Below are 12,656 nucleotides of genomic sequence, written 5' to 3' on the forward strand. Positions count from 1 at the left end.
CAAAACTTATGAATGCTATTGTTATATGCCATTCAAAGAATAACAAAACATTGGAGGCGATGACGACGTCGTGGCAAGCTAGGGCCTAAATGTTTGTTAGGCATGAACACATCTACCAAGCAATTATCAACTATGATGAATCTAAAGTTTTTAAATCAGATTACAGTAAATTAAATTAATTAGCAATTAATGTAAAAAACATCAAATTTAATATCTTAGAAGTATGGAACGTCTCTTCTATTTCTCTAGGCCATAGAACAAATTTGTTTCGTTTTTACCATGCAAAATAATTTTACTACGAATGTATTAGATTGAGCATCCCAGCTCGTCACTTCCATCACTGCATTCACTGTTTCCATCACAGACCCACTCTGACGGAATACACGCAATATAACCTGACAGGCAGTTAAAATGATCTGGCGCACATGTTGGTGGTTCTATGTAAAAAGTACAAATTTCTCTTAGTTGAAAACAATTAGTTATAATATCTTAAATGTAAACTTCATTCGACGAACTAAAATTAAATCAAACGCAAGTAAAAAAAGCATTTCTAAACAGGAGATGGGAACGACGACAACTAAAACAATGATAATAGTAATAGTAATATTAGCAGCAGCGGTAGCGGTGGCGAAAACGACAACAAGAAGAACATCAACATCAACGACAACAAAAGTATAAGTTGGAATTCTCATCAATCATAGGCAGCATTGACGATTTTCATCAACCTGCATTTGGAATTCCACTAAACCATAAGATACACATGGGTTTCTTTTAACCATAATTACCAAACATTAATTTTAAAAATGTATGATGTTTATTTAAAGAAGAGCACTTTGATTCATTTCTAGTAATAAACTATAGTTTTTAAGAATTGCTATAACAAAGTCTGGTTTTATTTTAACAGCAAGCTCTGAACATGTATATCGTGCTTTGCAATAAAGACATTCGGTTTACAGTACTTACCGATGCAGTTATGTTCATCTTGGTCTAGCATCATATTTGGGGGACAAGAACATCGAGTAGTACGCACATGGGTTAAAATGCAAAAATGGGAACAAAGACCTTTCATGTTTGAACATGGCTGAGAAGCTGCAAAAGAACATGATTGAACTGTCATTAATTTATAAATATAGGCCTATATATAATAATAGCTGATTATTAGTCCTAAATTGGAAAAATGATAGGGCCAAACAATTTTAAACAAATATAAAAATACATCTCAGATGAAAATTCGTATTTTTCCAACTGGTCCTATTTGTTCCAGTTCCAACTGATATAGAGGGTATTTGGGAGTATGCATTTGTAGTAAAGTAGACCTGGAACGTTCAAAGAGTGATATATATTCGCATTTACATAGCCAAAACAGGTTTGGTTAGAGTTTAATATTTAATAGTAAATGTATGCACTATTAGGATGTTTTGTGTATACTTATGAGAAATACAAATCTCTGAAAATTCCCGAACATTATTGAGAGACCTGTGAGCACAATAAAGTATACGTGTAAAGCATGTCCATTACGAACAACCTATACCAATATTACAGCAAATGCAGAACCACTAATTACCAATCAATCAAAATGGCTCTAAACTATTCCAAAGCGATGCAAAGTGGCAACCTAAAAACCGAGAGGACGAAGCTACTCACAGTATTGAGGTTTCTTGACAGCAAGAACATCAGTTAGTAACCCATTGCTCCTCAACATTGTCTGGTTGTTTGCCCCTGTCTGTTTATCAGCTCGTTCAATGAACTTGTTACGTACCCAGTAAACGAAATCACCATCAAGTGTCAAACCTCCTACATTTTCAATGCTTTCTGTGATTAGGCGATGACGTGTGCCAGCTATGTAAATGAAATGAAAGAAAGAGTGTATAAAGGATTTGAACACTGGACCTTAATAAAGCCTAAACACACTTCCGCATTTTGTACCATTTTTCTATGTTTCATAATTCTATGTAATCCAATTGGATCATGGTAGAGCCACACAACTCTTCTATTATGTGTACTGGGTTATCACGAAATAGACTCTACAGTCGTTAAAATTCAGCAGAATACTCACTATCAATTTCAAAATATTCAATAGCCTTCAATCTGCTGTCGAACCAATAGATCCTGTTAGATTTTGCATCTGCTGCAATTGGGCCTGGCCTGTATAGGCCAGTGACTAGTTCCTGTTGATTACTGCCATCTATTCTAGCCTGCATCAGTTTAGGATATCTTTTAAGCATATTGGTCCAGAATATAAGCCTAAATATGGAATAAATTAATAGTGCTAACAGTGGAATCTTGAATGTAATTGAAAATGACATTGAGAACGTACTGCGCAGTATTTTGTCAGATGTTTTGCCTACTCTGATGTGATTGCAACATATTGCGAAAGAAACGTAAGTAATAGTCGTGTGGGACTCCAACCAACGACCTTCAGATAACTAGCCTGGCATTGACACCACTATACCACCTAAACTTGCGATAATGTCTAGGGTTAGAGCAAGTACTGCATCAACATGATGATAATTGTTTTACCACTACGGCGAAATAGGACTGATCTATTACTTAGCCCTGCCACCCTTGATTGACGTACAGTATTCGTATCGTAGTATCAAGATGTAGGCCTGAAATATTAAGACAATTGCTAACATTTTTACAGAAAATAGTAAAGTTGTGGTGACATTTTACAAATAATCTTACCCTTTTACTGGCATTAATGCAAGATTTCTTGGTTTCTGATTTGGTCCATCAATAATGGTGCCAACGGTTGTGCCATCCACACGAACAGCATTCACTTCATTATTTATCTTACATGACCAGAAAATCATCTGGTTGTATGGATCGTATGACATTCCGAATGGACTGATGTTATCACCCGAGACTATTGTCCTGGGCTAGTGAAGGTAAAAAGCAATAAAATGTATAAATAAGAAACATACACCAATTATCTTCTAAACGTATAGGTATTAGGTCTGAAAAGCAATAAAGCATAATAAATAAAGGATTATGTAATAATTATTTCCATATTGCTTGCCATATTGTACACCATGTGATACGTTCTTGGGAACCCTTAACTTTACCAGATTTCCTTTTAATAAGTATATGATTAATATTAACTGTTCATTATGATTATATAATAGGCAAAAAACAAAGCCTTTACAAGTCTTTTGGAATTAAGTTGTTGAAAAAAATCCTGACATCTAATCTAAGGAAGATCATAACCTCTAAGCTGCAAATATTTTTACTTCTCTACCTGTTCTGATTTATAGTATACTCTTAGTATGCTAAGGTTAGAGAAGACTGGTGAGTAGCGTGCTCAGTTCACATACTCAGTAATGGAACACTGAATGTTTATTGAATGACGTCAAAATCGAAATACCTTTCCATATTATGTTTCTGCAGTTTATATGCATCGAACAACTTCGAATCAAAGAGAGGGGTTTAATCACTCATGCTTACCTCGCTACCATTAATTCTTGATTGTTGTATTATCTTTTTCTTTCTGTTGATCCAGAACATAATTCCTGCATTGTAGTCATAACCTATATCACTTATCCCAATGGTGTTGATTGGAAAAGTGTAAGCTGGTTCTTCAAGGTCAAATAACACTCTGTTTAAACTTTCCCTTTGACTGAAGAGTATAAATTCTTCAGGAGCTAAATATATAAGTGCAAAAAAACAGAAATGTACTTCTTCACTGGGTGGTAGTGACAGTGGTTTTCAGCTAAGTTGTTGTTTAAGTAGTGTTCAGTTAACACTAAATACTAATACAATTAAAATCGAATTAATGAAGTTTTCAAAAGGAAACTTCCATTTTAAAAACAAGTTAAAAATTCTAGTTAAAACCAGATGAAATTAGCTGGTTTGATTGGTTACTTCATAGAGATATTATGGTTACTTGTAATATCTGGTTTACAAGGTGTAAAACTGATTTTTTGGGTTTGTGTTGATAATGCCAAAAACCAAAAAGACCTTTACTATAGTAGTTGATCCAATGTTAATGGAAGTATTAGAAATAACCATTTTTATTTTGTTCAAACCTGGTATGTTTCATATAATGTCTAGTAATGTCTTGCCAAAAATTATAGTAACGTTAAAATTTCTTACGTGAACAAGAAGTACGGCTGTCCGCATCCAGTGTGTTATGTGCCTCACATTGACAGCGGAAACCATCTGGAATAGCCAGGCATAAATCTGAACAACCACCATTATCGAAACTGCACATATTAGTACCTACAGACAAACATTAAACCTTTAAAATAAAGTATATAAATGTAAATTTCTATCTTCGAATTTTATAGAAACTTAATAATAAAATAAAATAATCTAAATAGGTCAGTGGCAGTCACAGCAGGCAATCTGCCTAGTATTCAACTAATTTAATTGTAATGTAAAGCAGGGCCTCATATTTGTGTACGAATTACAATACTCTCTAAAAGCTCTGTCTACACTATCAAACTTTATGTGATGTGCCCAAATATGGACATGATGATGTCATATTACTACCATATTTAAGCATATCACTACCATATTTAGGCACACCATACTTTTTTGCCAAACTAGTTTAATAGTGCAGACAGAGCTTTAGATAAAACTAGTCATAGAAATGTATTTATTTGGCCATTCCGTATTCAACATACTATTTAGATTTACTTTATGAGAAAAAGAGGTTCACTGCGCCAACTAACCTGTTTGAAGAGACTTATGGAAAACTTTGATGTCAATTACATTATCTTGATTGTGATGGATAGTCTCATGTTCTGCTCCATCTATCTTGTTTGCTCGTTTTATAGTCATTGATGATGCATTGTCCCAGTAAATGAAGTCGTTGTACTGGGCGAGGCCGAATGGACTTGATATATCACTCTGTACAACTATACGTTTCTTGCTTCCTAGAAATGACAATTATGGATGGAAATAGTAATCATTGAGGTATGTTTAGGTCGAAACAGAAATTATCCCAACTCATCTTAACTGCAAGAAGCAAGTTGCTCATGTTAGCATAGAACCCATTGAATATATTTTATTCGTGGTCACTCCAATACTGTATGCGCGACAGAATTAAAAGTTGAAAAAAGAACTAGTGCACACAAGCGCCTTTCGAAATCAAACTGATCGCGGTTGCCCACACTGCATTGTGCGATAGTTAACGGCTGAAAGCAACTAAACTGCGCTCATCAACATTTTTGTATTGGCGCACCTGTTAATATTTACAAACGTGGAAATGTATGGCGAAATCTTACCAATTTCATTCAATTTTCATTGAGCAAATGATCTTTGATGCAATCTGTTTGAGGTTCAAATGATCGTTTAGAGGAACTAAACTGCGGTATGTTGTCTTTACCAAACAACTGATTCAAGGCATACCAAACAAATGCGTGCTTGCTGTATTGAAATGAATCACTGATTGTATTTTTTTATTCTGAATACGTACCATCCAAGTATGTTGAATAAATTTCCCTCTGATCTACATCGATCCAGAATAGTTTCCCATCCTGATAATCAATGGTAAGTCCAGTAATATGCCCTTCACTGTCTGCTATAATGGTTCTGATAGCCCCATCCATGTGTGCCCGAAATATAAGAGACCTACTCCACTCACTCCAGTAAATGTAACTATAAATTTAAAAGGTGAATATTAAAGTTCGGACTTACTCCAAAATGTAAATACTTAGCAAAGTAACTAGCACGACATCATGCATCATCTAAAGTACTAACCAATTGCCTCGTGAGAGCACGCGCAAAAGAATAGATATAATTTTGTTAGCGTATTAACTATATTAACTGGATAAAAAGCTAAACTACTTAATTGACTGGATCAAGCGCTAAACTAGTCAGTGACTAACTACTAACCCATTGACTGGATCAAGAGTTAAGCTAGTCGGTGCTTCTACATCTTCCCAGATTAGCAGGCGCCTAGATGAACCATCAAACCGAGCTACTTCGATGCAATTTTTTTCTGAGTCTGTCCAATATATGTTCTTGGCTATCCAATCAACAGCGATGTCTTCTGGAAATCCAATTCCAATTGTTATGATAACATCATATCCACTGCCATCCATAAAGGCTGTCATGATTTGCTATTAAAAAAAAATATTATGTACTTATACCTACACAGTATTGTATAGTCTACAGTTGGTTTATGTGTACTCGCATATTATGTATTAAGCAACAGTGGAGCGAGTTTAGTAAGAGAGTCTATGACGTTGCATAGAATGGATTAAACAAGCTAAACAAGCTAGTGTACAGTTAACTAACCTTTGTCTTCTTACTAGTCCAAAATATCCTGTCATTTTCAAATTCAAAGTCAATAGCTGAAGCATGATCTGCCCCTGGAATGTTTATAGGTACATCACTTGAATTAGTTTCTAGACCCAACAGATGTAGTCCGGAGTTTTGATGCACAACCACAAGCATAGGCAATGGTTCTATGCAGGTTTTCTTGTCAGCATGTAACTCTAATCCAGTAGGGCATTTGCAGACAACGCCTGATGGTGTATACAGGCATAGGTTGCCACATCCACCATTGTTTTCACCACATGCATTTGTTCCTAAATAAGAATACACATTTAATCATTAATACTGTATAAATAAGTGGAAACATAACTAAATTAGGTTAGGATAGATCTAGAAAGACGAAAGTAATGATCCAATGGATCTTTATTGGATCATCATCAATACATATTCTGGTGTTGGAACAAGTCTTCCTGATTCTGGTTGTTGGAATAAGTCTCTCTGATTGTGGTCTTAAAACAGGTTTATAGGATTCTGGTGTTAGAACAAGTCTTCCTGATTCTGGTGTTGGAACAAGTCTTCCTGCTTCTGGTGTTGGAACAAGTCTTCCTGATTCTGGTGTTGGAACAAGTCTTTCTGATACAATAAATATCGACAAGTTGACTCGACTTCTTTCGCATTATGTGGCGTAATTGTAAAATTACCTCTAAGCATATTATGATAAAACAGACTCTGAAAGTGGTATCCATGTATATTATGATACCCTAGTTTAAATTACATGAAAGAGAAACAAAAACACACAAGATGGAATTTAATTGTAGGCCCTAATTGACATTAAATAATTTTCAAGGAATCATGTTTATAAGTTTGTAATGAACATATCCACAGCATTGAATTAAATTAGCCAGGGATGTAGTTGCAAAATAGTATAATATGTTATTTGATCCAAGACACGTGGTAAAGAAGGAGAGAACTGTAATCTATGTTAGAGCTACATCGGTGCATGTTCCAAGGCTCTCCTTGTCCATGAAGTCCTGTGGTTTTCTGAGGCCCAGTGCACAAATTTGAATTATCTTTCATGATGACTAGTGGTGTGGGTGTAATTTACTTTACTTTACACATCCATTTGATTCATTAGTCATGGCTGATGGCTCGTGACTGTTGCTTGCAGTCTTCAATTAATTAATATAAGTCATCTGATAAATATGTTAAACATAATTAAATGAAAAGAAGTCATTACCTAATTTTTGGTTTACATCGATTGCTTTAAGGCCCATCAAAAACGGAAGTGAATCGATTACTATTTCTCTGTCCGCTCCATCATTCTTATTCACACGTTCTATACTTCGTCGTTGCCAATCTGTCCAGTAAACATAATCCCCTGTAATAAACATACCAACATATTATAACATGTGAAGCCCAGGCGCAATATCATCATATACCATGACATGAACATGCATTTCAATATCAGTGAGATTCTGTTTCTGTTTTTCTAGTTATCTTGAGTGAGTACCAGAGTGGTTGTATTGAATTGAATGGTTAAAATAAAATTTATTGTCATTTTTTATTAATTGTGATTTTTAAATTTATGTTGACTGATTACTAAAATCATAATTGATTTCAATCAATTATAAAATATATTTCATATTTTACCAAGTAAGGTAATTCCAAAGATATGTGTTCCTCCTCCAAGATCGAGTAAAACTTCACGGTTACGCCCATCTACATCGGCGCACTCAATCATATCCGTCTTTGCATCTCCCCAACATATTCTTTGTTGTTCATAGTCAATTGCAATGCCATTTGGCCAACCAAGCGATGTATCAATAAGAACTTCACGATCACTGCCATCCAATGCTGCACGTTCTATTTTTGCATTTTCACCCCAATCTGTCCAGTACATATATCTAAGAATTAACAAGCAGAAGACAGTCGTTTAGCAAGTTGATTTTAGATTGTATCAGTAAGTTACTCAGCACGCAGTGTTATAACTAAGATAAGCTTGAAGCATCTGACAATCTTTATTTTTAAAACAATATATTTATTGACAGAATTTTTAAAAAAGGTTTAGTTAGTTCTAGAATAAGTTGAAGACAAATTGAAATAAAGAATGGTCAATAATTGAAGGAGAGTTTGTTAAAAACAACATGAAATTGTCAAAAGTGTGTATATCCGGTCTTTAAAGTAGTGATAAAGATGAAGAATACAGAGTAGATGCTTTTCAGTTTCATTGCTACTCTCACACCTCCTTAAAAACATGCTTACATACCCATTTTCTGGATCTATAGCAATACCTCTAGGTTCGTCCAAGTTCTCGTCAATCAAAACACAGCGTGATGAACCGTTTAAACGCGAGACCTCAATTATATCACTTCCAGCCTCAGTCCAGTACAGGTTACGTGCAACCCAATCCACAGCAATTCCGTCCGCATTAAAAGGATCATCTTGAATAATCACTTCAGCCTCTATGAAATATATAATCGGAGTAGTGCATATGATTTATTTCTTCTAAAAGTGGAGCACCAAGTCCTTTACCATGCAAATGTGTAATGTACACAAGACCAACGATTTTACGTCACTTTAAGGAAAAGACAATTAGGATACTTATCAAGCGGTATACGAGACAGTTCTCAAATACATGCCTCACATTAATACTAGGCTCTCCCATTATCCGCACCGTCCTCTCTCTTTATTTTAAAAAACATTTTTGACACCATACAAAAGCATGAAGCACGCCACAATACAGGAAGGAAAGTGTAAGAAAATGCTAAATTAATAAAGATAAAGTAGGTTTGACCATCTAACAGCTACACTTATTGAAGGCCTATTACTATTTTTTAGACTCGGCTAAATCAGTCCATATTTCAACTCATAAAATTGTATTTACTTCAATCATTAACATTATAATATTCAATACCTGAATCATCAAGCTTTGCTCTTCTGATGGATTTATATTTATATTCATCATCGGTCCAATACATAACACCATCAACTGGATCGTAGTCAATTGCAATCACATTCACTAGCTCTTTATCTTTAATTACAACATCAATGAATTCTGGCGTGTCCAATGATATCTGTAGAATATCAACCCTTCTTGCTACTAGTAAAAACTCTTTAGGACCTATACAAAAGAAGAAAATGTTAATTGTTTAGTCATTTTTTATGGCAGCCTAGTATTATCTATGATTGATTTTAGTAACAATTTGAGTTCAAATTACCCTATATTTTGGCTCTTTTGAGAAATGATATGCCTTTAATGCTTTGAAACGACTTCATCTTTTTCTGAAATAACCGTCTTCTTAAAATATTTTGTTATTGAATTTCTCTTGAGACTTGGATACTACAGATGTTTTTAGAGATCTAAACTACATTACATTGTGCACGTAAACAAAACATAAGGATTTTTCATCGAACCTTATTAGATTCAGACCATACGAGCAAAATTATTCGTGTAATGATGTAAACGTAACTAAATTAATGAGAATATTGTAAAATAAAACGGATTGCATTTCCATTTTGAAGAAGACAATTTTGTTTTATTTTTCACAATTTTAATTACATTTTGATTAACATACCATCGGCAAGACGTAGTACACCAGTAGCACAGGAATGGTGAAATTCATTTGGAGCCATTAAACACAGGTGTGAACAGCCTCCATTGTTTACTGCACATGGATTAAAACCTGTCAAGAAAAACGTCTGATTAGGTTTTTCTATTTAATCATTGAAGGTGGAAAAAAGAAATGGACAGCTTCTATTCATTTCATGTGTTTTGGCACAAAATCATGTAACTGTTCTTGGCCCACTGAATTTTTCGGTTTAGCTATAGGCCAAAGCTTCATAATTCCAAACATACATAACTTATATACATTACAGTTCTTTTTTACTTCTAACAATATTCCAGCAATTCCAATTTGTTCCATGCCAATTCCAACAGCAAACAGAGGTGGCTCGCTAATTAGAGAGATAAGTGAGTCTCGTGGGAGGTTATAGGACGGTGCACTGATTTGAGCCCATGATCATTGGATTGGTGTCTTGACAATTGCAAATTTGTCTATTAATTGTTAATTCTTACTTGATGGTTGTCTTTCTGCAGAATAAACTCGTATATCCATCACTGACGAAATATCGTCTTCTACAACAGTTCGCCTACTTCCATCATATTTATTACAGGAAATAATACCATTTTCTCTCCAGTCCGTCCAATATACTGTATCCGCAAAGACAGTCAAAGCGTATGGATGGGGAATTGAATCAGCTCCTTCAATCACAGATAACCTATTCGATCCATCGAAATCGCAGCTGTGAATGAAGGCCCTTTTGGCATCAGCAAAAAAGAGTCGTGACTCTTCATAGTCGATTGTTAAGCCATTTGGCCATGCGACATTGTCATCTATAATTACAGATCGTCTGGTTCCGTCCATTCCGGCACGTTCGATTTTCGGTACTTCACCCCAATCTGTCCAATACATATACCTTAAGAAAACAACATTTAATTCGGGCCAAGTACTAACAAATGGGCAGTAAACCATCACACTTCAGAATAGAAGATGGGATTTGGTGGGATGTGCAGAAATCAACATACAAATTATGACCAGAACCGTAAGTCATAAGTTGCCCGATTGATTGGGGGTTTTCCTTAATTAATGTATTTAAGTCTTTTCTTAAAACTGTATTCTTAAAATATTACTATGTAATATGTTGTTATAATTGGAAGGTGGCTTAAAACAAAGAATATGCCTTTGATTTTTCTACAATATAATACAAAATGGGTTTATTTACATTTCTTTGTTATATTATATACTAAAAATAATTGTAGGCCTACGCGTGTACTAAACTGATTTTAGTTTTACCATTATAGAGCCACAAACTAAAAATTGCAATATATATTTTAAGACATGATATGAAAATGTTCAGAATAAAATTAAAGAGACCTACCCATTTACTGGATCCAAGACAATCGCACGTAGTTTGTCAATATTATCCGAAATAAGAACCCTTTTTAAACTGCCATCGAAGTTAGCTACTTTAATTTGTCTACTATCTCTATCTGTCCAATAGATGTTACGGCCAATCCAGTCGGTTGCAAGGCCTTCGACGGTAGATGAAATGATGTCCTCACTACTATTGTCCAATTGTGTTCCATTTAACGATGTTCTTGTTATTTTATTATGACTGTAATCAGCCCAGAAGAGATACTGTTCATCGTAAATAAAATCGACTGCGATGGCATCTTCAATATTGCTGATAAGAGACCGGCTAGTATCACTCTTAACATCAAAAAGTCGGATATCTATACGATTTGCATACAGCAAATATGGCTCAGCTACAAGAATAATGTTAGAGAAGTAGCTTTGGTTAACCTTATTGTATACAAGCCTATAACCACACCCCTACATTCTAGATTCAGAATCAACCTAAGCTAATTGTTCAAAGTTTATTTGTAAAGTAATACGATTGGGACATTATTAGACAGGCCTTAATTGTTGTTTACACCGAAAGTCCGTTTAATTATGAACTTAATAGAAAATATTCCTACCTGTTGCAAACGATAGAAATACAGACAAATTTACCACGTTGAGTATTGTTAAGAAATACATTCTCTCATTTTTTTGGTTTGAAAGAAGTGAATGAAATAGAAACGCGCAGCTAAGTTTACTCTCAACGAGAAAAGGAAACTTATTTCCTGTACAAGTATCTGCCAGTGATTGTCTGTACCTGGTATAAACACAGTTCAAGGTTTAGTTCATTATCATTTTACAACAGAATGGCATTATTAAACAAAACTTCTTTTCTTTCCTGCCAGCAAACACGATGACATAACATTTTTGCGTATATTATGTTTAGAGATGCACGTGTGTTGTGTGTGTGGACCGTCGATTGTGTGATCGTTCTTCAGAGTCCGGTGTTTTGCTTTGATTTGCCTTCATTGCAGTCATTATTTTATTTTAATACAAGATAAAAAAAGACATGGCTGTTAAATGTTAGGGAGGGGGGAGATGGGGGGGGGGGGGTGTTGGGTATAAAGCTTGTTAAACCCCCTTCTAAATCCTTCAAGTAAGAAATCTCTATGGAAGCCTTCCAAAGATAACTGGTACCACCTCAATGAGACGACAGTAATTTGCAGGAAAGTGTGGTATAGTCTAGACCAGAGCCATTTATATATATGGCTCTGGTCTAGACTAGTTAGACCAACACAGGTATAAGAACGTGGCAAGACCAACCTCTATGATGGCATAAGTTAACCAGCTTTAAGACACGGGCTATACAATCAGAGATCTATAGACCAATATAGTGTATAATATGCAAAATATACATTTTTTGAGAATCATAATTAGAGTCCGGAGAGAGCGAGTAAACCTTATACCCGGAGCTAGCCTTTAAAGTAGGACTCAATTATTCTTATTTTATAGTTCTTATTCGACAGTGGTATA

At 34.9% G+C, this 12,656-nt stretch overlaps 1 protein-coding gene across 1 annotated transcript; it reads right to left on the reverse strand.

Annotated features, from left to right (window-relative positions):
- Nucleotides 1-6: 6 nt before the first annotated feature.
- On the reverse strand, nucleotides 7-11,921 carry LOC144848355 (low-density lipoprotein receptor-related protein 6-like). The gene is made up of 19 exons (XM_078705074.1): nucleotides 11,762-11,921; nucleotides 11,161-11,548; nucleotides 10,298-10,698; nucleotides 9,798-9,905; nucleotides 9,137-9,343; nucleotides 8,489-8,684; nucleotides 7,873-8,126; nucleotides 7,460-7,600; nucleotides 6,244-6,536; nucleotides 5,839-6,065; nucleotides 5,420-5,601; nucleotides 4,674-4,877; nucleotides 4,093-4,218; nucleotides 3,445-3,641; nucleotides 2,686-2,879; nucleotides 2,057-2,244; nucleotides 1,645-1,839; nucleotides 964-1,089; nucleotides 7-437 (listed from the first exon to the last, which is right to left on the reverse strand). The coding sequence occupies exons 1-19, from the start codon at nucleotides 11,820-11,822 to the stop codon at nucleotides 307-309; spliced, it is 3,819 nt and encodes a 1,272-aa protein (XP_078561200.1). The 5' UTR covers nucleotides 11,823-11,921; the 3' UTR covers nucleotides 7-306.
- Between the last annotated feature and the right edge of the window lie 735 nt (nucleotides 11,922-12,656).

The sequence above is a fragment of the Antedon bifida genome, chromosome 7, assembly GCF_963402885.1.
Source record: "Antedon bifida chromosome 7, ecAntBifi1.1, whole genome shotgun sequence".
Taxonomy (NCBI): Eukaryota; Metazoa; Echinodermata; class Crinoidea; order Comatulida; family Antedonidae; genus Antedon; species Antedon bifida.